This window comes from Lissotriton vulgaris, chromosome 2_1 (assembly GCF_964263255.1).
Source record: "Lissotriton vulgaris chromosome 2_1, aLisVul1.2, whole genome shotgun sequence".
Taxonomy (NCBI): Eukaryota; Metazoa; Chordata; class Amphibia; order Caudata; family Salamandridae; genus Lissotriton; species Lissotriton vulgaris.
The window spans coordinates 407,409,678-407,436,459 of record NC_141687.1 but is presented as its reverse complement, the minus strand read 5'-3'; the positions used below and the strand labels follow the sequence as shown (position 1 = coordinate 407,436,459).

General features: G+C 45.1%; 1 protein-coding gene across 4 annotated transcripts in view; it reads left to right on the top strand.

Moving 5' to 3' along the window:
• Positions 1-26,782, top strand: part of RAPH1 (Ras association (RalGDS/AF-6) and pleckstrin homology domains 1) — a 403,562-nt gene that overhangs the window by 203,887 nt on the left and 172,893 nt on the right. For all 4 annotated transcript variants that reach the window (XM_086955298.1, XM_086955299.1, XM_086955297.1 and 1 more), the window contains exons 2-4: positions 6,212-6,331; positions 18,317-18,422; positions 19,008-19,525. In XM_086955298.1, coding sequence (XP_086811424.1) covers positions 6,212-6,331; positions 18,317-18,422; positions 19,008-19,525 — 744 coding nt within the window. The remainder of the gene's footprint in view (positions 1-6,211; positions 6,332-18,316; positions 18,423-19,007; positions 19,526-26,782) is intronic.

Below are 26,782 nucleotides of genomic sequence, written 5' to 3'. Positions count from 1 at the left end.
ACACAGCGCGAGGCTGAAATCAACAAACAAACACAATGCAAGGCGGAATTAATTAAATAATAGCAGCGCGAGGCGGAGTGAAAATAGATAAGCACAATGCAAGGCGGAATTAATTAAATAAAAGCAGCGCGAGGCGGAGTGAAAATAGATAAGCACAATGCAAGGCGGAATTAATTAAATAAAAGCAGCGCGAGGCGGAGTGAAAATAGATAAGCACAATGCAAGGCGGAATTAATTAAATAAAAGCAGCGCGAGGCGGAGTGAAAATAGATAAGCACAATGCAAGGCGGAATTAATTAAATAAAAGCAGCGCGAGGCGGAGTGAAAATAGATAAGCACAATGCAAGGCGGAATTAATTAAATTAATGCAGTTACAGCTCTGTAGTCTCTGCCAGATCGTCAACAGGAGCTGGGATCAGGGAGCATGGGGGGAGCGACCGTGCTGGAGGAGGTCCAGGTGATCACAGCGCGTCAGAGGAGGTAGGGAGCACTCTGTTCGTGGGTGGGAGGGGCAGCAGCTGGGAGGCGGTAGCAGGGAGGAGGGGCGGGCCAGGGGACACACAACAAGATGGAGGGTCACAGGGCACCGGGGGCTAAAGGAAAAACTTATTAAACCAACACAGCGCGAGGCTGAAATCAACAAACAAACACAATGCAAGGCGGAATTAATTAAATAATAGCAGCGCGAGGCGGAGTGAAAATAGATAAGCACAATGCAAGGCGGAATTAATTAAATAAAAGCAGCGCGAGGCGGAGTGAAAATAGATAAGCACAATGCAAGGCGGAATTAATTAAATAAAAGCAGCGCGAGGCGGAGTGAAAATAGATAAGCACAATGCAAGGCGGAATTAATTAAATTAATGCAGTTACAGCTCTGTAGTCTCGGCCAGATCGTCAACAGGAGCTGGGATCAGGGAGCATGGGGGGAGCGACCGTGCTGACTCGGCATCGTACTCGACTCATCACTCACCATGAACTGACATGTCAAGGCCGTCACTTCCGGCTGCTTCAACACCCTCCGCAAGACCTTCAAGTGGATCCCCCCTAAGTCAAGGAAGACAGTCACCCAAGTACTCATCACCAGCAAACTGGACTATGAAAACGCACTCTACATCGGCATCAAAAAGTCCCTACTCTGCAAACTCCAGATAATACAGAACACCGCCGCCAGACTCATTCTCGGCATCCCCAGACACGAACACATCAGTCAACACATACAAAGTCTCTCTGGCTCCCCGTGGAGAAAAGAGTCACTTTCAAAATCCTCACTCACGCCTACAAATGCCTACACAACAACTGACCCAAATACCTCCACAACAGAATCAACTTCCACACACCCAAAAGAAACCTCTGATCTTCCAACCTCACACTGGCCGAAACAACGCGCATCCAAAGAGCCTGAGCAGGCGGAAGGACCTTCTCTCACATTGCAGCCACCAGCAGACATCAGATGTGCCCCCTCCCTGAACACCTTCAGGAAGACCCTCAAGACCTTGCTCTTAGGCTAAACAGTTCTGCGGACCCCCCACTCCCCCGGCGCCTTCAAAACCTCATTGGTGAGTAGCGCGCTTACAATTCCCTAATTGATTGATTGAACAGGCAGGGAGCAGCAGGTAGGGTCTTTTATTTTTTTGTTCAATTATCGTCCCCCCCCCCCCCCCCCCCCCCCCCCCCCCACCCCACCTCACCTCCTCCCTCCGCCTCCCATGCTATCCTTCCAAGTTTTATTTGCAGCAGATATTACTACAGGCAGGATGAAATTAGAGTATGAATTGTAAAGGGGCAGACCCCCATGCTTTTCACGAGAGAATCCTTATTTCGAGTAAGAGGCTTTTGGATCTTGAAACGCCCTCCTAGACAATGCCATCAATTTTGTCAATTGAGAGCCTCCCCCAAATAGTCAATTTAAAGTTAGATCCTTGGACAAGTACTGCCAATTCACCCTTCTGTTTGGGTGTTTGGACGAGTCCCAGAACTAGTAGTCCATGACTTCAGAAGGTATCTTCCAGGTTTAGGGACTGGAGTGGTTGACATTTCGGTGCTGCTGTACTTCCACGCTGCACTCTCTCCCTAGGGGGGCCCATAAAGTTAATTGTGCGTTCCTAGCCGGCTCGATAGAAATATAGCACGATCCGAAAGCAAATGAGAGATGCTTGCGAAGTATTCCAGGCAGCGTGTTATGGACCCCGGGGAAATGCATATCGATCTCCCACATCCTGATGGTAACCCCCAAGCCAGCGGTACCCCTGACCAGTGCGCGGCGCCAGTTCCTTGTTAGCTGGGGATATAAGAGACCGAATTTAGTAGAGCGATCGCCACAAAGGTAACTTTATCTTTTTGGCGTCCACTCAGAACAGTGTGTGTTAATCCTTTCTCCCCCTTCATTTTTTTTCTCGGAAAAATCGTTAAATAAAATCATTTTTGAAGGTCGATAATACATTTAAATGTCTGTTCAAACTCAGCATTACAGGATCTTACATTCGATCCCAGTGCTGTCTTTGCGTGTTTTCATTTGCTATCCTGTCTGTGTGATCTCGTTTGATCCATATATGCCGAGGCCGATCTAAGCCTTCGGTAGGCCGGTGCGAGGAGAGATAATGGCAGGCGCTGAAGTGTGTGCGCGTGACCCATAAGGTCCCCGTTTTCACCTCCGGCTGCGCGCGCATGACATGCCTGCTGAGATGCGCCAGCTTTGGAGCTAACGAGCTGCAAAATCATTTTTATAGAGGTCTTAAGGGTATTTTTGTCCTTTGAACTATCACACCCTTATGCTGTTGTTATTAAACTTAGTCTCTTTTGCTTGTTCTTATTAAGAAGCAGGTAGTAATCTCCTGCAGGACACGGAAGTACTGAGATATATATTTTTATTCTTGTAATGTGTATCATTAATAATGCATCCTTGGAAAAAAATACTGCATACGTTCGTGTGTCGTTTGCAACAATTTTTTTAGAATTTAACGCGATTTTCATTCTTTTTTTCCCATTGGAAGGAACGGCTGAAAATGTTTAAAGTGAGAACATCGCAAGGTGAAAGGTTCAACCCAAATAAGCATTCGCTTTTATCGGGTATGCGCCGACGCACGTGCTTTCTCCTTTCTCCCGGGGGCCAGCTGCCTCCCTCGGTGAGACAGTCTCCTGGTTTATGGGCCTTTCATCAGCTAAGGGCTACCCGATATCCTGCTGGTGGCCACACACCGTTATCTTTGATGCTCCCTGTGGCTTGACACCAACCCTTCAAAAGTCTGCTGTCTACAAGAACAAATGTCCGCACTCGATGACCCAAACAGATGGCCGTTTCTCCATGTCAGGGACATGTGCGGCTAGGATCCTTATGCTGTGGTACTTCGGGTGCAAGAGCTGAGTTGCTGCTCCATGTTGATTTAGTAATCTGTGTCCTGCGCGGCGCTCACATTGTCCATTTTGGGGCCACTTTGGCCCCTTGGAAGGCAGTGGGCTAGTTTCCGGCTGGCAGGATTTGTACCAGTTTCACTTTTTTCTCACCTCACTCTCATTTTAGGCAATCCTCCTTTGTCCTCTCCAAGCTAGCGTCACACTGGGAAGGGAGAAGTTAGTCCTCAAATTTGCCACTTTTTTATTTTGTATGAATCGGTTTATTAGGCGTAAACAAACAGGTAACAAAACCTAAGCTGAAAACCCACTTAGTCCCGCGTCACCTCGCTTTTACGTTATCACAGTATATTTTGATCCGTCTGCAATACATAAGTAAGAGTCCAGAGGGGCGAGACCCCATGTAAGGGTCACTCCAGAAATGGGCACCTAGACCCATACACTAGCTGGGACACCCCTCACTCCAAACCTTTCCTCAAATTCCACCATGAACCCCACACTTTCTCAAATTTGAAGGGGTCTGCCGCGGGCTTTCATAGACAACTATATATTTATCTCCCGATCAGCCACTTTTGAGATAGTGGCAGCTCCCAGTACCGATTTACATTTGTTGGTGTCACCATCAATGCCACATTACAGAATAATAAGGCGTATCTGTTCTGGATGAATTTCCCTCAGATGCCCAGCATCACCGAGTGGGGCGTCGGGACCAGAGTACAAACAGTGACCTGGGACATCTGCCCATTTATCTTTCCCCAGTAATCTCTTATCGCAGGGCAATGCCACAGAGTGAGTATGAGAAACTTCTTCTGTCGACGCCCCTTAAGCTCAGGTCATCACTGGACCTCCCCATTGCGAACAGGCGTGTCCTTGTGAAGTATGCCTCGTAGAGAATTTTCAGTGGTATCAGCCGGGACCCTGCCCATATTGCCACCTCCCTGGGAAGCGACAGGCCTTTTCCTATTCATTATCTTCCATACCCCCAGCTCACGTACCCATTTGCTCCACAGTGCGTCAAAGGGGGTAGTCTGATGTCAAGAAGGGTAGCATAGATTTGCGAAATTGCATGTTAATGGGGCGGGGAGTCTAGAAGTCTAAATCCAGAAGTGTCTCCCCAGCCACCTCGTTTAGTAAAAGTCCGTAGTCCCAGAGTATTTGTAGCACTTGCAGGTAGATGAGAAATTGGCCCCAGTCAGCTCAAATTGTTGATGGAGTTCCACAAATGGGATTCTCTCCATCGTGCCACATGTCCCCAGCTTTGAGATACAATTTTTCATCTCCCTTGACTACCTGCAGTCTCTGCAGCATCTCTGATTCCCAGAGGGGTGTCTCTAACATCACCTTCCCCCCAATACGGTTGTTGCCCTTTGCCAGATCTGCACCACCACAGCTGTCGTAGTTGGCATATGAGTTGTACCACCCAACACATACAGGTGGCCCAAGTAGTCTCTCGGCTCCATAGCTCTCCTATCCGCTGATAGTGTTCTTCAAGCATCACAAAGGCCCGATCGTTTACCACCTGCAACTGAGTAGCCCAGTAGTATAAATGTTAGGTTAGGAATGGAATTCGCCACTTTTTGTATGTACACACTGTGGGCACTTGGCCTCTCAACTGCGCTAAGTCTCCAGCAGCCACACCCCTTGAATGAGTTAGACCTTTGATTGTTCCTTGGCACATATCTGTAGCCTGCCACTTCATTTTTACATTATCCTTCAAGGAAAGCCTTCCTTGGATGGATGAAAGCATCTTCTGCCAAACTAATGCTAAGGCCACCATTCCAGTGGATGTTTCCAAATAACATAAGACACTTTGAACCATTGCAGAAACATCATGGTATGCCCCGTACAGGAAGGGCAGTCTCATAAAATATATGCTTGACAGACGTTTTATATATTTTGTATTACTTGACGCTTATCCAGTGGTTGCCAGCACGTAGGTTTGCCTTTTGTAGATCATCAAGATTCGGAGGAGACCTAGCAATTTTACTCCATGTGCAACCAGTGCAAATACATAAGCTTAAAAAGTTTTCATCGGCTTATCCTTTCGTCGATTATAACAATAAATTGTCTGCTTGGTACGGAAGAAGGTGTTAATACATTGTTTTTGTCGTGGAAAAATGTGTGTACGGAAGATTCCAGTTTTTAATAAGTATATGAGAGTGAGAGGCTAAGAAGTGTTTTTTTTAAATGGGGTTTTTTAAACTGCTATTTTTCTTCACCACATTTTATGCCAAGTCGTCAGGTCTATCAGTTCTTCATAATAAAATCCTACAAAACAATTGGCAGTAGCAACAATGTAACTTGCTCTTCATAAATACATTTGATTGAAGGGAGGGGGGCTAGGGAGGGGCTTTTCTTAAGTTCTGGGGTTTAGTGGGGAGAAATATTTTTTTTATGTCCATGTGTTTGGTAGAAACTGAAATGAGCAAAGCAAGTCTGCTGTGTACACAAATATTTTTGGGGGGAGGTTAGAGAATTCAGAAGTTTGACCAACTCCTTGCTGCCGCACTTCATATTAATGACTTGTTAAGACGCAGTGTTAATTTTAGTTTTATAATGTACTTTATGGTCTATGAAAGTCTTTAGAGCTGTTTTGATTGTTCTCTATAAAATCACTACTCATTGGACTACGTGTTGCTTATTTTTCATGAATCCAATGAGACTGTTCTATTCCACAGATATAATTCAGCTTTCTTGAGTATGCTTATGTATGCATATTACAGAAATGTCTTTCAGTAGCAACGTCACAACACATGACCCTAAAGCAAGTACTGTATTTAAAAAATCTTCAGACTCGACTCATATCCATCGAACCCTCTTTCATTGATGAGAGTTCTTACCACGTTCTTCCGTTGTGTTTCAGATGGAACAGTTATCTGATGAAGAGCTGGACCATGGCGCTGAGGAGGACAGCGATAAAGAAGACCAGGATCTGGACAAGATGTTTGGGGCATGGCTGGGTGAACTGGACAAGCTTACCCAGGTAGGGCATTCTGATGAAGAGTGCATGCATGCTTGCATGGCACTGAACTGTGCCACAGCCGCGGATAGGTTCATGCTTTGGTTCAGTGTAGACACCCACGCAACCCTTATGGTAGGTGCAGGAGGAAGAGAGAGAAACATAAACCGAGATGGAAACAGCAGCTATGAGGAATATTAGCTGGCAATATGATGAGGAAAGAGCTTTTAAATAAGGTGCAGATGATGCAGAAGGACTGGTAAAGGAAATCTTGATGACCCCTTGACAGGCAGTGATCTCCCATCCAACAGTTACCAATCTTGAAAGACATTACCTGATAATGTGGAAGTCCAAAAAGTAGTAAAACTGATCTGTTGGATAAAAAAACAAGCATTTACAATGCAATGGTTTTGCCTTTGTTAAAGTTAGAGCTATTGGCATTGCTCTTGACATTATTTTTATTTATGTGTTTTTTTAAAAACATAAATAAATGGCATTGTCATTTACAATGCAACTAGCTTTATCTCTCGCAAATGACACACGCAAACACCCACAGAGAGCCCCCCCACACACACAGAGCCCCCCCACACACACACACAGACACACAGAGCCCCCACACAGAGCCCCCCACACACACAGCCACACAAAGCCCCCCACACACACAGCCACACAAAGCCCTCCACACACACCCACACAGAGCCCCCCCACACACTGCGACCCCCCCCACACACTGCAAGCCCTACACACTGCGACCCCCATTTCAATAGATGTGTGATGCTTACCTGGTACTAAATTGGTCCCTGCATGGCTGAAAGGTTGAAATGGTGTAGGAGGCAAGGGGACAAATGTGAGCATGGAGAGAAAAAAGTATAAGTTTGAGATTAGTGACTAGGTGAAAATAAAATCAGGAAGGACACAGGGTGGTCTTTCCAAATTAGATGGTCTATTTCAGGTAGAAAATATCAGTAGGTTCTTTGTGTTCTTGAGGGGGGATAGGTCCAACCGGCACCATAATCGGACGTTTATTGTTTATACCCATTCACAACAGGCAACTAGGCAGGATGGCCGTCTCAGAGCCCAATCAGCAGTGAAGCAACAAGGTCCCTAAACCTCCGTAAAAGCATGTGTAACACTGAGGGGCCCTCCTCAACACACACAGGGCTTGATAGAACTTAATTAGTTCCATACTGACAATTATTGCCAGACCAAAAATGTGTTTAAAACAGTAACACACACACTTGATATCTAGGAGAGCTCACCGTGTAGCACTGCAGACCCCAATTTTACCCCCATTTTTGCCTGCACACCCTAAAAACGACCACATACAACATGTATACACTTTACGCGTTTAATAGCAGTTGACTAGGAAGTTCAGAAAGCTTTTTACAAGCGAGTAGTCCGCCTGTTCACGTTTTTTCTGGGTTTTCCGCTGCTCGAGTTCGCATTTTTAACATGAAAAGCAAAAGGAAAAATACAAACAGACTCGATGGGCTACTCAACATATCTAATAATATACAACCGGATATTTGCGTGTCTAAAGTTCAAAAATGGGTTTTGGCAACTTCCAACTGAGCGTTGAAGGGACTGACTGAGAAATGTGTGTCTCCGAGGCAGGGTGACAGTGTAAACAAGCATTTACAATGCAATGGTCTCGGCAATATTAAAGGTAGAGCTATTGGCATTGCTCATGACATTTTTTTGGGGGTGTTTTTTTTTTTAAATCATAAATAAATGGCATTGTCATTTACAATGCCAATAGCTTAATCGCTCGCAAATGCATGACCTATTGCATTTTACACCCACACAGAGCCACACACGCAAAGCCACCCACACACACATAGAGTCAACCACAGAATCTGCACTCTGCACTCTGCACTCTGCACTCTTTAAGACGCCATACTTGGAGTTGCCACGTTGTCCTGTTAAGAATTAACTGTGGGCGCATCTAACACCAACACCATGTTGATATGTTAACGGGACACAGTAGCCAGCTAACAAAGAACAACGGTTCAACTGGCCAGCGCCTCAGATTCATGAGCGTCACGTTTATAAACCCGGCCTGTTTGCTGTACTGATAACTAAAACCATGGATGATCCTTTGTATCTGATTCCCCTTGTGTATGTTGTGAGTGCTGACCTTTAACCCTGCAGCACAGATTAGTATTTGCGTATCTTCGAGCTTGCATAGAATGAAACCAAAAAGCAAGCAAGGCGCTGCGCACATTGTGGGCCAGCGGGGATGATTGTAAACGAACGACGGCTGAAAGAGCCGCGCTTTTCCTGGTTGTGTGTTCAGGGTCTCTCTGAAGGGAAGGGGGGAATGCACAGGGCGGTTATGCGCTATGGCCTTGTTCAGGCCGCGGCTGCCTTGCATCGCGTGGGAATGTGTTCACTTTTCTGGCTTCTTGGTTTCAAGACAGGTGATGTCATCACTTTGTACTTGCAATATATCTTTGAGATATAATAAAAAACATCACGCTGGTGGAGTTTTCCCACAGGTACCTTAGCTTGTTGGTTGCTAATCTCCCGGATGTTAGGTGGTCTTAAAGGTGATGCGCTGGCTAGTCGTGGGTACTTGGTTTTAGTGACGTAACGTAACATTAGGCACCACAGTGCGGGGGGATGGGAGGAAGGGGAGGGGGAGAGCTGAGCTCCAAGGGAGGCCTAGCCCCAGAGCTCCTGACTGGGTCTGGGGAGGGGGTGTACTTTGCAGGGGGCCCTTTCACTTTTGAGGTGGGGGTGTTGTTGTAGTACTTCTACAGTCTGCTAAAGCACGCAGGGTGCTTTTCGGTGCACCCCGAGAAGAGGAACTGATTCAGGCGGTGAGACTGTTACCGCCATCCAGATGGGGAAAAAAACTCTGCGCGGATGAGGTGTTCAAAGTCCAGTTGGGGAAGATATTGGAAGCAACTTACATTACAGCTATTGACGCAGTCAGCTGACCTGTCCACATGCTCTTGTCATTTCAAGAATAACCTGTACCCAAATCGGCTTTCTTCATAGCCATCCAGTGACTGTCAAATGCCACTAGATATTGCTGAATTTAATTTACGTTGAGCTGGACTCTTTATAACCCATTAGTCACAATGGGTACGTACAACTCCTATTTTAATTTTCGAGCTCTGATTTGAAATTATTTTCATCCGTTTGAATGCCATTTACCCTGAGCTATACATAAATATGATTTACCTGTTTAACGGCTGCGCTCAGTACACTATCGAAGAAGATCCTTAACCCAAATACTCGCCAGGCACTCCAGATCCTCTCAGCCCATCTGAAACCACAATATAAATGGGCCCTTGCAGCCAGCTGATCTGTTCACATTTAGACTTTGTGGTGACCTTCAGGCCTTCATTATGTGGAAGGTGGTAACTGCAAAACAGAGGCCAAGAATAAAGGGCAGGCTTATTCAGATATCTGCCTGCTTTACAGAGTTTACATAGATATCTAACATGAGAGTGGAAGTCCACGCTGAGGTGGGTCAAAGGCGTCGCCGCAAAGTAGCAAGCTGTGCTCGAGCACTGGCAGGTGAACTGGTTTAGGGATTCTCAGTTAAATGAAGGGAAGCATGGACACGGAGGAGGATAAGAGACAGAAGAGTATGTGGATGCAGGGAAGCATGGACGGAGAGGAGTATGAGAGATAGAAGGGTAGGTGAATGAGGGAAGCATAGACATAGAGGAGGATGAGAGGTAGAAGGGTAGGTGGATAGAGGGAAGCATGGATGAAGAGGAGGAGGAGAGGTAGAGGGGTAGATGGATGGAGGGAAGCATGGACGAAGAAGAGGATGAGAAGCAGAGGGGTAGGTAGATGAAGGGAAGCATGGCCGAAGAGGAGGCTAAGAGATAGAAGGGTAGGTGGATGGAGGGAAGCATGGATAGAGAGGATGATAAGAGGTAGAAGGGTAGGTGGATGGAGGGAAGCATGGATGGAGATCATGATAAGGAGTAGAGGGGTAGGTGGATGGAGGGAAGCATGGATGGAGATCATGATAAGGAGTAGAGGGGTAGGTGGATAGAGGGAAGCATGAACGGAGAGGAGGATGAGAGGTAGAAGGGTAGGTGGATAGAGGGAAGCATGGATGGAGAGGAGGATGAGAGGTAGAGGGGTAGGTGGAGGAGGGAAGCATGGACGAAGAGGAGGATGAGAAGCAGAGGGGTAGGTGGATGAAGGGAAGCATGGCCGACGAGGAGGCTAAGAGATAGAAGGGTAGGTGGATAGAGGGAAGCATGAACGGGGAGGAGGATGAGATGTAGAGAGGTACGTGGATAGAGGGAAGCATGGGCGGAGAGAATGATGAGAGGTAGAGGGGTAGGTGGAGGAGGGAAGCATGGACGAAGAGGAGGATGAGAAGCAGAGGGGTAGGTGGATGAAGGGAAGCATGGATGGAGAGGATGATAAGAGGTAGAGGGGTAGGTAGGTGGATGGAGGGAAGCATGGACGGAGAGGAGGATGAGAGGTAGAGGGGTAGGTGGCTGCAGGGAAGCATGGATAGAGAGGAGAGGTAGGTAGGTGGATGGAGGGAAGCATGGACGGAGAGGGTGATAAGAGGTGAGGGGGGTAGGTGGATGGAGAGAAGGATGGATCGACGGACAGGGGACAAATGGAAAGAGTTTAGATTGAAGGGGTGGATGAGAGAAGGGTGGACAGAGGGACAGACACAGATGAGTGGGTGGATGGAGCTAGGGATGGCTGGGTGGGAGGAGAGAGGGACAGATGTATCAATGGAGAAGTGAGGGATGCCTGAGAGAAGGGTGGATATGGAGAAGGAAGGGGAGCAGGTCAGATGATGGAAGGAAGGAAAGAAGGGTGGAGAGACGGGCGGATGGAGAAAAGAAGGATGGATGAATTATGGATGGAAGGAAGGAGGGGAAAAGACAGGCACAAAATAATAGAAGGAAAGAAGGATGAATTGGTGGAAGAGGACTGAGAAAAAGATGAGAGAAAGAAAAATGGAAGGATGGATGGAAAAAGACAATAATCGAGAACTGGAAGGACTAAAGAAAGACGGTCCCACACCCTGCTCCCCGGGCTAGTGTCGACCCCACCCGCTGGTTCAGTGTTTCTTCGGATCCGTTCCAAGTGGGGAGCATCCATTTTTCTTGTGACGCCCCTCAAGAAAACTAAACCCACAAGCACCAGAATGCAAAGGTGGTTCCATTGCTTGGAGAACTCCCCAGGCCCGGGTGGGGGCTTCAGTGTGAGTGCAGGGGGCATGGTACCTCCCTCCTTCCCGCCCTGCTTACCCGGTGGCAGTCTCTGCGCTGCGCCCTCCTACTCCGAATACCACCTGAGCTGAGCTGCCCGGCTGGACAGACTGCCCACCGCCAGCAGGTCGTCGGTCAGCGCGCGCGCGTCCATCCCGGGTCCTGGCACCGTCCCCGCGCCCGGGGATCCGACTCCTCTTCCCACGGCCTCAGACGGGAAATGCCGCCCCCTCGGAGGCGCCGCAGCTAGCACCGGCGAAAGTGAAAGCACCCGAAGCCGAGTGGGCTGAGTATCGGTGGCCCACACGCACATACCAACCCCGAAAAGCCCAGCCTAATTTTAGAAGTGGGCTTGCGGTTAATTATCCCGGCTTCCCCAGAAGGCAAAGAGAAAGCGTGTGATCTTGTGCACACCGATTTATATAAGGCGAGGCGCCTCAGATAAATCGGCGAGCAGCGCTGCACGAAATTTACGTGCAAAGCAGTGCACAGCACGAGTTTTTCAGTGAGAGCTGAGAAACAGCAGGATGTAGCAGGAGGGGCGATTCTCACCGAAACACAGTTCATTTATCTGTAATGTCAAGAAATAGACTCAACAGCATTTTATCTTGACGTGCTCCACTGGTTAAATTGGCAGCTTAAACCCAGTGTAATGGGAGGAATTCTTGCAAATAGTCGAACCGCGGACAAACGCTCTGGGACAGGAAAGCACCTGCCCCCTCTCTCCCAAAGGGACAGTTTGTCCACCTTGGCCATTCCTCTGCAAACCCCTTACCTCTCAAGTTGTTTTCCTTTAGGCTGGGTACTGTTTGAGTTTTGCGCCCGTGAGCACATTTCTGCGGTGATGAAGGCCATAGTCAGCGCTCTGCCACTCTCCATGAAATCTCCGGCGCATCTATGCTGCGAGGCGGTGGACAGCAAAGCGCCCTGCCCGGACACTCGCATGGTGACACTGCGCAGCCCTGCTGGATCCCTCATTTGTTTTGGTTTGCCGCTAACCAGGCAGCTTTCCTGGTAAAACCGGTTTAGGAAACAGGGATTTCAATTGAAGGCAGCCACACACTACCTCCAGGGATCCTTTGAGGCAACGTCCTCCGCATCTCCCGGGGTTCCCTCCAGGCCACGGGAGCCCCGCGGGCGCCGCCATACTGCTGCTGTCTTCTTCTCCTTCTTCCCCCGGGCTGCGGGGGGCGGGCACTTCCGGCCGGCCGCGCTAGGATTGGCCGGCCGGCCAGTCACGGGGTTAGGAGAGACGCAGAAGTGCCGGCAATGCCGGACCAGACACGGGGGCGTTCCCGGCGTCCCGTGACGTCGGCAAAAGCCAAAGAATGTCGGGAACGCCCCCGTGTCTGGTCCGGCATTGACGGACAGGCCCCTCGTCCAATGGCAAGGCTCCGTTTACGGAGCCAGCCAATCAATGACGAGGGCCGAACCAAGCCGCACTACTCTTCTCATCAGGTTTTCGCCTGCGCGAAAAAGCTGCGCAGAAAGCGCAGCTTTCGCCAGGCAAAACCTAAAAACGAGTAATACTTTACGCAGAATATGTACAGAAGTATGTCGCAACTGAATGCGGAAACTGAATAGAACTAGGATGACAGGGTGTATAATAATGTAAGTGTTGAGCAGGCTCCTGATTTGCAGAGGTTTAAGAACACAGGATAGGCAAGGGAGGAGGCGAAGAGATCTCACGGGATCCAGCGCTACATTAAATAACTGGTTTTGTGCCAGCAGCAAAAAAAGCTGGTATGTGCCCTATTTTTTGTCGGTCTCCTGGCCAGTCCATCAAAAGGGAGGACTGCAGAGTCAAACAAAATATTGACTTTCATCATTGATTTACTGTCCTGGGGTTGATTTAGGTCTCTTGCTGGAGGGGACCCCCACACTGGTCATTGTGCTGGAGCGCAAAATGTGTTCCAAAGACTACAGCCGGCAGCAATCTGCTTCCTGTTCCTCCACAAAAATAGGAATAAATACACCTCAAAAAGGCTGCGATAAGGGGGAGGGGCCAGCAGCAGAGAGTAGAAGTTGGAAGCAGGTGGGTGGTAGGGGGGAGAAGCACATGCGGGAGGAACCAGTGTGAGGGAAAAACACACAAGGGCGAGCACAACACGGAGGGGAGAAGCAGACAAGTGAGCTAGAGCAATGCCGAGGGCGGCAGAGGTGGGGGAAGAGAGGCACACGAGAGAGTTAACTGGAAAAAACATGCACTCTTTTGGACTGCTTAACCAAGAAGTAAAACAAGCATTTGAAATGCGTAAATGCGAGACCTATTGCAAGTTTGAGCTATTGACATTGCAAATAACAATGCCTTTTATTTTTGTTTTCGTTTAAAAAAGTCAAAGTATTACTTGGCGTGCAGATTGAAAGAAAATAGCCTAATCTATCTATCTTCTCATTATACAGGTGCTAAAGAGAGTGGGGTGGGGGTTCATTCCATAAAGAAATTAAATGTTGAGTGCTTCTTTTTTCACCACCCTACAAAGGCGGTCACGCCATTAATTTCAAGTGTGAGAACGGTATACAGCAAGCTTGACCAATTGTAGAGCTAAAGAAGTCTAGGAAGTATTGAAACTTTGCGCTTTTGTACAAGCAACTTGACTCCTGTACATGTTCATACCATTAAATGCAGAGTTGGGTCAAAGGGTAACAGTGCCGTGGCTATCTAATCCTAAAATGCAGCGCTGGCCGATCTCAGATCAGATTAGTAGCAAATAGGTAGCCACGTCTTAACTACTCCTGTACAAAATGCAGAGCTGCTCCCCCCCCCCCCCATCACCATTGAACAGAGTAGCAGTATACAAGGAGCAGGACTCTTGATTTACTCGCACAAAGTGCAGCTTTGACTCTGTTAGGGTCAGTTAATGAGAATGAGCACATTATATAAAGAGTGATTCTAGAGAAGAGTTGAAGCTGCCTGTGTTCTGATCTTCTTAACATGGGACCTAATGCTAATTTTGTAGTAATGCTCATTGTGACACAGGGTCCAGCTCAGATTGAGCTCTAACAGTGTGCCCACACCCCCTTTCAGGAGATTCATTACAGTAAGAAAGGAGTGCTGGATACCTGCCTTCTTATAGAGATAGTGAATGACTTCTCTCTTGAGCAGACAAGGCAGGGAGAAATGGTAGTACTTCCACATATGGGGTTTGGTGCCGGGGTCAGTGTTGGCAGCCTAATATACTTTTAATTAGTTTGACTGAAAACGCTACAGTAAAATAATATTAATTCCCCACAATATCAAACAAGAAAAAAAAAATCCTCATGTATTGGAGCTCAGTTGCCAGTCCAAGAGGCTGATCTAAGAGTGCAATGTCTTTCAGTGTCTTTGAAAACAATGAGAATGAATGTGTTTGAGAATTAATATTTGTTCGTTGATAGATACCTTTTACCAAAGTTTTTGCTCTTTGTAAGCTGTCATCTGGCAAACATATTTGTCTAGTCCATTAAAGGTTTGACCTCAAAATATTAAAATAAGAAGTTCTGAACCATAATGCAATGCAGACAATGTAGTCACATAATACAAACTGGATATATTTTGTTATGATTTACAATATTACTATAGGTCTTAAAGATGTAACCCAGTTTCATGTATTTACAAAATAAATGTTAACTGAGTGGTGTCAAAATAGTAATTTATACACCCACTGATTGTTTTCTGGAAAAGCTTTGTTTTATTCTCTTTGCGAATAATGTAGTTTTCAAACAACAAAGAAATGGCAGTCCAATCATTATACTGCAACAGGCATACGTTGTTCCTGTAGTAGTACCAAGCCTACCCAAAATGTTTCCACTGCTGCCCATATCAACTTGTCTTGCGGCCCCATGTAGTCAGTCGTGAGGGCGGGTGCTCACCATGCTTGAACAGAGATGTGTGGGAGTGCAGGGTGAAACACTGGGGTTTATCTGCAACCGTTTCTCACCTAGAGCTAGGAGTTCGCGTCCAGTCAAACGTTGAAATCCCACCACTTGGAAGGGATCAGTAAGGGTAGATGGGCTTGGGGCATTATAATTAGCTTCTTTGTTCAGGGGTTCACCCGTCTACAGTTATCAACGCTTCACAGGGCAAACTATAAAATGCCATTTAACTGTATCAGACGTGATGCAAAATGAAGAACCGGGCAGGAAAACATTAACAATGTTGATACAAAGTAGATAGAACCTATGATTGTATAAGTCTGGGCTAGTGTACTCCTTACTGTAGTGGCTTGCACAAACTGGGAGCTACTTGCTCTACAGAAGAGTTGGCAGCAGACTTTTAGGCTGCCTTGCATGGGGTGTTTCTGTAGCCACTACTCGATGCGCAGAAAGAAGCATAACTGAGCGACTCTGACCTCCCTTGCAGGAGGTCCGGTGCTGACTGTGCTGTGCCCGGTAGCTCTCGATCACATCCCACTATCTGTTGTCTCTCTTGATGGGGAAGCTGACACTTAGCACATGGTTGCAAGGTTTGATAATACACAGGATACCCCGCACTCGCAGCTGCTTTCGCTCCTCACTCTCACGGGTACGCAGGTCCTCTACCAGCATATCCTCCATGATGCTTGCACCTCTGTCGAAGAAGCCCTCCACCATCTTGAAGAAGTTGGGGTCGTCCTCGGCCTGGGATGCATGACAGTACCCCATGAAACCTGTAGCAGCCGCAGGAAGTCCGGCAACCGCGGCCACTAGCGCACCCCTGCAGGAAGCAAACACTCCCATGTAGCGGTACATGGTGACCATTTCTACAGTTCACGCAGCCAGGTATGGACGGCAGTCCGCATGGTACAATCGAGCGGAAGGTCTGGAACTTCTCGCTCTGTTGCCACTAACCGACACCGCCCTGAAACCTGACTGACAATAAAGAATCCGGATCCTGCCTTATACAGAGGCTGTCTCCTTTGGAATAGAGGACGGGGTGAGACTAAGAGATCGTGCACACTATACTTCATCCGAGGAATTTCCGGCCTGTTGGACAGCCATATTGGCTGTAGATTAAGAACTTCCTTGTCTGAAGTAAAGCGTAGTGTTCAAGTTCTTTGAAGCCCTTCCTTTCGTGTAACACGATAAGGACGTCCAGGTTCCATACTCTACGTCTGTCGCCTGCAGTGTTTGCTGCATGGAGTCTAGACTTCAAACAGCTGCAGTTTTACGTTCTGCAGCAAGTAGACGAGCAGCAAACCTCAACCAAACACTAGAGCAACAAGCGCCTGCCATTCCCGCTGTTTATTTTTGCATCGCGCTTTAAAGTGAAAGTGAGATGCAAAAATAAACACGCGCGCCATGTCTCCTTTTTTGTCCGGCCCATCCGGACTGGATCGTACGGCTTGTTTACATAACACGCCTCCTTGCGATAAGAAACTGCTTCAGGACAGCAGTGAAGCATGCGATCCAGTCTGGATGGGCCGGCCAAAAAAGCCAAAAGGAGGCACCCCCGGAAAGCTTATTTCCAATGGCAGGCCACCGTTTAGCATAAACTGTGATGCCAGCCAATGGAAATAAGGGGCGGGGCTTCAAGCCCTTTTCTAAAACTCCATAAATCTCGCCGAGCGAGCTGTGCATGTGCGCAGCAATGCTAGGTGAGACCTAGACTGGAATGACAAGTATAGCAGCTATGTTCAAGGGCAGGGGCTAACCCAAGAAACGGAAGGAGTACCTATACAAGCTAACAAATATAAAGCAAGCAAATAAGTGACAAGGAAGCAGACCTTTGGTAAACATTGTGCTGTCTCTAAGCCTGCTGCTAGCGGCCAATTGGTCTTTTCATAACCAGATTGCTCTGTCTGGTCGGCAAGACCTTAAAAAGGATTCCTTTTGTCTACAAAACTCTCTGCCCAGCCAGTTACGGAGTGTGAATGATCGGCTGCCTGCCAATAGAGTTCTTGAGATGTTCACAATTTGATTTTAATATTTCAAGTTGCAATCCCAGGGATTGTCTTTCTCCTAAGAAGTGCTAGACACTGCAGGTTATTCTGTGAAAATGTTTTGAACTAGCTGTGCTTCAGTGCGTACCTGTAGAGGCCAAAACCCATATATTTTAATTACTTATTTCATATGGTCAGATTCTGGTGGTTAATTCTGCCACTTTGAATAATCTCTTTTATCTGTGCGAGAGCCATTATAAAATATTAACCGGTATATGTTTTGAAAGTGTGAGAAGATGAAGGCATATTTAGGAGACATGCTCACGGCGCTGCAGTTGTAGATTTCTTCGTTTTTAACGACCTCATAGGAGCCACAGGAGAAAATAATTGCAGTTGGAAGCTCTTTATTTTAGAGTGGATGTGAAGGCATTCGTTCCAGTTTATTATAAAAAGGCTCAGTTGCAAGCTAAACGTATGGGAATCTAGTAATTTAATCGAAAATAAGGTGTGCACAGTTCACGAAGATGTGGAGGACTATAAAAGAAAAAAAGCATAATTGTTTCATTGCATCACAGCGATGAAGCTGGTGGAATAAAATAGGGAAATTAGTGGCAAGGGTAGGGATTACATGAAGAGATTCATCTTTTGTGAATCGGTGAAAAGATGGCTTCCATTCGGTATCACAGAATTGGTTTAAACAGCTGTCTTGCTCTTTTCTAAAGAAATTAGTTGGTGCTTTGATGGATAATCAATATGTTTGTTTCTAATGGTCAAGACCATTTTGGCTCTTGGCTGTGGTTATATGGTGCTCGATCCTTGGTATTGTGATATGCTTTTAATTGTGATTGTTGAAACAGATTATTAAATGTTGTGTATCGTAAGTTTTGAGTTTAAAATTTTTTTAATAATAGTGTATCTTTTCAGCTAAGGAACTATTTGCTTTCCCCCCTCTTCTTTATTAGAGTCTAGATACGGAGAAGCCTGAGGAACCAGTGAAGCGATCTCCACTTTGTCAAGAAAGAAACCTGGCCAATTTCTCATATCGCTTCTCCATGTACAACCTGAATGGTATGCCAGAAACGTGGGATGTTTTGCTACTTTCCAGAGTGGGATTCAGACTTATCAACTCAGAAGTGTTTTTTATTTAATATCTGTGTCATAATTATTAGGGTTTCTCTTAATGTTGTCTCCTCAGCTAATCAGTTCTTACCAAAGTAGAACAGCTGGGAAGAGTAGACACAGTTTGCATGTTACCTCTACCTGGAAGAGGGTAGGTTGCTGCTGTAGCAATATCCCATCACCAGGGCAGGTTACATTCATTCGTTCCAGTCCTGTTGCTTTCTGTTCCTCCCATCTAGATTCCAAGTAGAAGCACTAGAGTAAAGTCTCTCGACTCAGACTCCTGAAGTGAGTTTCTGCATATGGCGCTCAGTATAGACTGAGTGTAATTTTCCTGGATTCCTATAACCCCTAGTGTGTTATCCAGTGTTGCAGGTTTTTGCCTGTGTTTTTATTCATATTAGGCAAATGTCTTATAGTAGACAGTAAAACATTGTTGTGTACCTTCTTGGGGATGCCAAACTTAATGAAACATGATTAAGGGGCTTGGGTGTTTTATTTTTGTCAAGTTATAACGCTCTCTATTCTTTCCAGAGGCCCTAAATCAAGGAGAGACTGTGGATCTTGATGCACTTATGGCAGATCTTTGCTCCATAGAGCAAGAACTCAGCAGTATTGGCTCACAGTCGGCAAGGAACACAGCAAAGTCTCAATCCTCCGAGAGAAAGCTTTCCACCAAGCCCATTGGTGGTCGTGTGGCGTCTAAGTCGAGTAGCATGAAAGGACTACCATCTTCATCTGGTAGGGTGTCCAAGCCTTCACATGCCAATTTTTCTTTGGATGACATTACGGCACAGTTGGAGCAGGCCTCTCTTAGCATGGATGAAGCGGCCCGGCAGTCAATAATGGAAGACCCCAAACCTGTGGTGACAAGCCACCACCGGAGGACAGCATCTGCTGGCACCGTGAGTGACAGCGATTTGCGCTCTGTTAGTAACTCGTCTCGCTCAAGCATCACCTCAGCAGCCTCAAGCATGGACTCTCTGGATATTGATAAGATGGGCAGGCCACAGGAATTGGATTTGATACAGCAAGGACAGCCCATTTCCGAGGTAAAATGAAATTTTTAGTGTTTGTGTTTTTCATTTTTGATATCAGTCTAAAGCATCAATCTAACACCATAATGTACCATGTTATGTTATTGCAATTTATATTGCGCACTTATACCCGTGGGTGTCTTGACGCTTCCCGGTTCAACATACTCTGCCAAGGAAGCTAGTTTCTAAAAAGCTACGTCTTGAATGACGTCAATGATGTCAAAGCACACACAAATGGAGGGCATTGGTAAATCCCTTGATGAGCAATTCATGAATCTCCATATTAAATATAATGTTATTTACATATGAATAATGTTTATAAGGCTTTTTTTGCAGTCCTAATAAAGCAATTCTAATTTTTAAAGCATTGCTCTAATCCATCTATTTGCTATTTAATTCATAGGTATTTTTTAACATCTCTTGAAAAAGAAAATACATATACATATGTGTGTGTGTATATATATGTGTATATATATATATATATATATATATATATATATATATATATATATATATATATATATATATATGTATGTGTGTGTGTTATTAGCTGTTTAGGTGTACTGCAATTTTTTTCAGACACTGACACAAGATTCGGGTGTAAATATCAATCAGGCGGAAAGTAGAAGGTTATAGTAACAAATATTAAATGACAACATTAAAGAATGCTTCGAGTTTAGAATTCTATGTGTTGCTTGTTGAATTTTAATACTAAGATCAGCACTTTTTAATTTTAAATGAGTTAAGGCTGCATAGACGTGACTGCATTTGGTTGAACTTAAAATGATTTTCCAGTTTTTTGTCCTTTACCCTCAGAGGATTCTGTACTTTAGGGAACAGTACAAAACCTTCAAGGAGCAATGAAACAATAGGATTAAGATCTAAAGCAGACTTATATTACAGTTCTTTGATTTAAATTCTGCCTAGAATACGTAGGTATCATGTCTGCTTTATGCAAAGGTTTTTTCACTATAGTTGACAGACAGCTGGACCAAGTGATGGTCTTTAATAGACACATCTATCCTGTCCTTCAGCAAAGGCACTCCTAGATCATGCATTTTAAAATATCTTCGAATTTATGGCACTTTTTTGTTTGCTCTATGAAATTTAAAAAAATAATATTCTTCTTAGGCTCCCCCGCCCCCACACTATAAAAATTCACTCCCAAAATGTTGATTTAATTTTAATTACATGTTTGGACACCTTAACATCGGCTAATACTCAGAAAAACAGGGAGGGTTTTTACTCTAGAAAGCGCAACAAAGTCAAGTACACTGCAAATGTGTAAATGCAATGGCATTACGTACCCTAATAAATTATCACCATTGCTGCTGAAATACAATTGAATGCCACTTTAGTGTCTCTTTTCTCTGGCATATTGGTGAAATAAGCAGTCATGTGTGGGTTGTGTGGTTTAAAGTGAGATTTACTTTCTGTCCTTTCCTCTCCCCTGTTTCATCTACGCAGCCTTTGTCAAGCTTGACAACATTTGTTAGACTCTGGGATTGTATGAGAAAGTGGCTAAGTATTTTTCTCTGAATGTTTCAGTTCTGTTGTTTGGCGCTTAAAAACAGGTATGGGGATGGAAGTAACAAGGTCAGGTGCAGTGGCAAAGACGATTGGGCAAATGCTTGATGTATACCAGTGGTCTTCAAACTGTGGGGTGCCTCCCTCGAGAGGTGTGGCAGCACAAGCCCCAAACTTGATGCCTTTCTTTAGAAGCTGATTATCAAGTAAGTGCAACTTAATATAAAGCGAATTTCAAAACAAGCTCTAACCCACACAATGAGTGACCGCTTTATCGCAGTCATTTTGGGTTCATCTCGCTCTGGACTGCTTTTTCCGGTAATTTTGGCTTGCACCGCGAGGTCCTATCTCATGCACTCACTGTTTCCAAAAGTGTGACTTTTGGACAGGTGGGAGCCAAAATGTAGTAGTAGCGTGCCAGTTCAGCAAAGGCCGCAGAGGGCAACATTGCCGAAAGGGAAGCATGGGAAATGTTGTTGGATGTGGGTCGTATGGACGCATCATTCTTCTAATGTGCTTAGAGTGCTGGGGAAGAGTCAGCAACATGAGGTTGATCATGCACCACCACTACTAGCCTCTTGGGCTTGAATGTGAGTGGAGGATTTGACAGGAAAGGGGTAGTGACATAGTTGACGGGCAGTAAGAAAAATAAGCATTTGCAATGCAATAAATCTCACATTTCCCAGAGTTTAAGCTATTGGCATTGTAAATGACAAAACCTTTCATTTCTTTGTTTTGATAATTAACACATAAATAAAAGGCATGGACATTTACAATGCCAATAGCTCAAACGCTGTAAATGCAAGACCTATTTCACTTCAAAGAAGCGGCCGCCATTCTCCCGGGCTGCTTGGAAAGTGAAAGCGTGCATGGCTCGCTGAATGTTGCAGGAAAGCATGTCCTGTCTGCAGTAGGAGAAACTCGTTAAAGAAAAAAGTGTTTACAGATTAAATAAAACATGCTGTTTAACAACAGAACTAAAAGGGCCAGTTCTCATAGGAGGTTACAAATGAAGACAAGGCAGTACTAAGGAGGGACTAAGAAGTCTTTTAACAAATTAGAAGCCAGCATTTACGAAGGACAATGACACAACGCAATTAAAAAGATGGGTGGAGCTTCAAGTCCATACTCTAATACGCATGTCTCGCAGAGCAGCGTATGTGCTGCCCAGGCTCGATCTAAAAAAGAGGGACATAGAGAAGGGGGAGTGATGTGGTGTGGGTAAGACAGGAGAGAGTGAAGAGGTATGCGATGTAAAGTGAGTGATGAAACAAATGTGAGGGGCTTAAGAATAGAGAAATTGATGAGGAGAGGAGAGCAGTGACTGGAGAGGTGTGGGTACTGAGGCGAAAAATGGGCAGTGATGGAGAGAGGGGCAGTGACAGAAGAGGTGGACGCTTACAGTGGAAGGGGACAGTTCCTTAAGAGGTGAGCAGCAGAGGGGAAGTGAAAGGGAGATGTTGACATTGACGTGTGCAGCGACATGACAAGTATGCTCTGAAATGAGACATCTGTGAAATGAGAGGGACACTCAGGAGGTGCATTGACAAGAATGCGAGGCTAATTAAAAGAGGAGAATAAAAAAAAAATAGGAGCAAGACAGCATCTAAGGGCCTACTCCTTTACCCCTCAGATGCCCCTGCTATCCATTTTGTGCAAACAGCTTATTAAACTTCCTCCCACACAACACTAAATGCATGTATTTGTATATGGTATTTCTTTAGGGTGAATCTAGCCAAAAAGCAGCGCAGCTCTGTACGGCGTGAAAGGAAAGCACAAAGTAAACGAGTGGTAGGAGAGGTAGCTGGGTTGTAGGTAGACTCGTACTTAATCCCACCTGCATTTTGAAGCCTGAGGGGGCCCAGATTCAAAAGATATTACTTGGGGGCTTGGCATTAGAACGTTTGAAGACCATTGATTGTAGTGTTGAGGTAGCAGTATGTACTGCTGGCTCTTCTAAAAATCGATGCAGTTGTCGGGCTGAAAAGACGTGATAAGTTGACCAAACCCACATTCTAAACCTCACACGTTGCTTGCTTGATTTCAGAAGGCTGCTAGAGTATTGAGACACTGCACACTCCTTTGTGGTCATTTGTTATTAGTCTGTCCACACTCCACTCTCAGTTGTCAAATTGGAATCGCCGTAGTTGTCCTGTTCTGGGATTTATTTGTCTGGACTGATGATCACTGACCTTTTCAGCAAAAATATCTGTCAAAGCAGATGCCTTTTTTACGATTATTGTGTCCAGCCATGGTCCTATCAGACATCGGTGCTGTCCCAAAGCAACCCTTCTCCACGACCATCTCTGATTTGAAAGTTGCTGTTTGTATAATTGGTTTGCTATACATTTAAAACATAAGTATATCATTCCGTTTTAGGGAAATTAATGTTCTTATACTCTGAATTCGGTATTGCAATTATTTTTTCCTTCAGTGTAACCCCATACCCTTTTGTTGCAGTTCTCAAAGACGCGGTCTTCATATGAGCAACTAGAAGGCTTAGCCTGCCTCATGCAAGGCAGCACCTTAATGTAGTTCGACCATGCAGATGTGCATATACTTTGTTGTGTGAACTATATATCAGTTCATATCCCTGTGCTTCTGGATTGGTAAGATTACTATTCCAGTTGTTGTGTATGTGAAAACCTTTGCATCAAGCTGTATGGCAATGCACATATTTCAGTGGTTTGCTATTTTTTTTATTCTGCTACTCGAAACTGTGTAGGAAGAACAAGAACCAAGGTTCCAGAACCTACATCATTTTTCAGTGCCTTATCCATTTTGCCTATACTCCATTTCTGCCCCGAGGCTTTATAATAGAAGAAAGGAACCCTTGGAATGTATAAACTAATGCAGCTTAAAACACTCATTTTTATCGTCCTATCCAGAGCCTTCCTGCAACTGTTTTTGTGCAGTTCATCCTCTGGTCTTCCACGGTAGGCTCTCATAAAGATTTTAGATATATCTTCTTATTACAGGGTAAATTAAAAGGAATAGTAGCAGTAAATATCTAGTGTGCAAAGACCACCACCCTGTCTCTGTGAAGGACTACAAGGATTTGATGTAAAACAAGCTCAAACTTTGCTAATCTGCAGCCTCTTGTCAAAAAAGGGGTTATAAAATGGGAGAGGGAGCACCCCTACCAACTCAATAAACCCACTCTGGTTAGGTAAAAACGCAGTTCTGTGAGAATCTTGGCTCAGCCCTTGGTAGCTCTGGCACAATAATCAGGCAATACCCTGGGAAGTGTGTGCCAAGTTCAAGCAGTACGAATAATTTCAACACAATTCAGTAAGGTAGAGAAGTTAATGAGCGAACAGACACCAAGATTATAAAAATAATAGGTTAAGGGAACCAGATATGTTTTTTTAAGTTTTGAGGAAAGAAAATACCTAGAAAAAAATTCTGTGGAATTAATGTCGGGTCTGGTGGCTTAGTGGACTAATGCATCTACTGTAGGGGCCAGTGTTCGGCCTCATGGTCACAGGTTTAAATACTGGTTGTTCCACTCAGCCTTTCATCCTTCTGATGTCAATAAAAGGAGTACTATTGAGTTGGGTAATAATAAACATCTGTAGTTCAACGCCAAGATACCCTTCTAGGTGAGCGTGCACTTTACAAATACACGTTACGTTATGTTTATGTTGGATGGGACCTAGTTTGATTCCAGGCTGATCTCTGTGGAGCGGAGCTCAGATACACCAAGCAGGTTGTCCCAGCCAAAGACTTCTCTTCAGACCAGTCTCCAACTACTGGGAAAGCTTCTTCTGGTCAGTCCTGCAGCCCAGAGCTCCTCAGGGCAAGCTTCTGGCACCATTGTCCCCTGCTGGGTATAGTCCTCTTTAGAGAGCTGGGCTCTCTTGGAATGAGTCAGTCAGCTATTTGTGTACATTAAGCAGATATACAGGAGGCCAGCTACTTGACATTTGGAGAGCTGTTCCAATCCCTTTGTGCCAGTCTGATTCAGGGGCCCTTAAGTCCTTGTGTGATTCCTCTAGCAGGAGCCAGGAGTCCAGAGTCGCGATTTGTTTTTCTTCTGGCCGGGATCATTTCCCCATTTCCAGGAATTTTCTGAGTAGGTATTGTATTGTATTGTATTGTATTGTATTGTAATTGCATTTATATAGCGCTTACTACCCCTGACGAGGCGTTGAAGCGCTTTTTCGGCGAGTAGCTTGCTACTCCGGGACCCATAGAGGATTAGTGTTGAATTAGTATAGTGCAACATGCAAGTACATTTTAAGTGGTGTATAGGTTAGTCAGTTATTTGGATTTGGAATGATGGCAGAAGGATAGAGGAGGACAAAGGTTTGTATTTATATAGTGATTGTTGATGCACCCTATTCAGGAAGCCTACAAAGGATTAGTGGTCAATTAATATGGTGAAATATGAAGTAATTTCAGTGGTGGATATTAGTCAGTTACTTGAAGTTAGAAGGATAGCGGAGGGATAAAAGGGGAAGAAAGATTTGCATTCATATAGCACTTGTTACCCCTGATGGGTGTTGAATTGCTTTTCTGGCGAGTAGCACGCCACTCCGGAACCCATAAAGGATTACTGTTGAAAATTAGTATAGTAAAAAAAAAATACGGAGTCATTTGAGTATTGGATAGGTTATTCAGTTATTTGGGTAGTATATTAGTATAGTTTAATATGGAATTTGAGAAGTGAACATGTTAGTCCAGTGGTTCCCAAACTTTTGACCCCTCAGGACCCCCATTGAGTCACCACTGGAAGCCGGGGACCCCCAAGCAATCTGTATGAGTTAAATATCAAATATTAAAAGAGTAATTAAAAAAAACACAAATGTGCACACAATACAAATACTCAAAGTACTAAGGATTTTGAGGCCAGATATACGACCATTTTATTTAGCGCTTCGCAATTGGTGACCCATTGCGAATGGCAAATTGCGAGTCGCTAAATGAAATGTACAACAGTGTGTTTAACACGGTTTGCAATTCACAATGGGGTCGCAAATTGCGAGACTCATGTATATTAATGAGCCTCTCGCAATTTGCAAGCCCATTGGGAATGGCAGGCCCTCCCAGGTATGGTTGCCTGCTGGGCTCAGCAGACGACCATGTCCGGGACTACTTTTAAATAAAGCAGTTTTTAAAAAATAAAATGCAGCCTGTTTTCCATGCATTTAAAAAAAGAAAATGAAACGTTTTCGTTTAATTTTTTAAGGGCAGGCAGTGGTCCCTGGGACCACTGTCTGCCCTTAAAAAATAATTTTGCCTGCATTTGCAAAGAGGAAGGGGTCCCCGGGGGACCACTTCCCATTTGTGAATGCATTACTATCTACTTGAAGTAAGTGATAATTGTGGGTGATTTGCGACTGTAATTGCAGTCGCAAAACATTTGTACATGGTTTTGAGACTCGCTATTTGGAAGGGAATGCCCCTTCCAAATAGCAAGTTGCAAAACCTATTTAGCAAGTCGCAAAAAAATTGCGGCTCGCGAAATAGGCTATGTACATGGCCCGATGGGTTTTTGTATGCGCAAACAGGTTTGAGAACCCGTTTGCGCATATAAAAACGGGTCGCACATCTGGCCTTAGTATTTTATATTGAAGGAATACCCCCTCTGTCACATGTATTTCCTTTGTTTTATAGCATCTCTCATACCATTGTAGGATGTCAGAGCACTTTACATCACATACATATTGAGATAATGAATCATACATGTAAATCAATGTAAAGAAAAGGGTACATAAGGTAAGGGGACTATAAGGTGTAGTA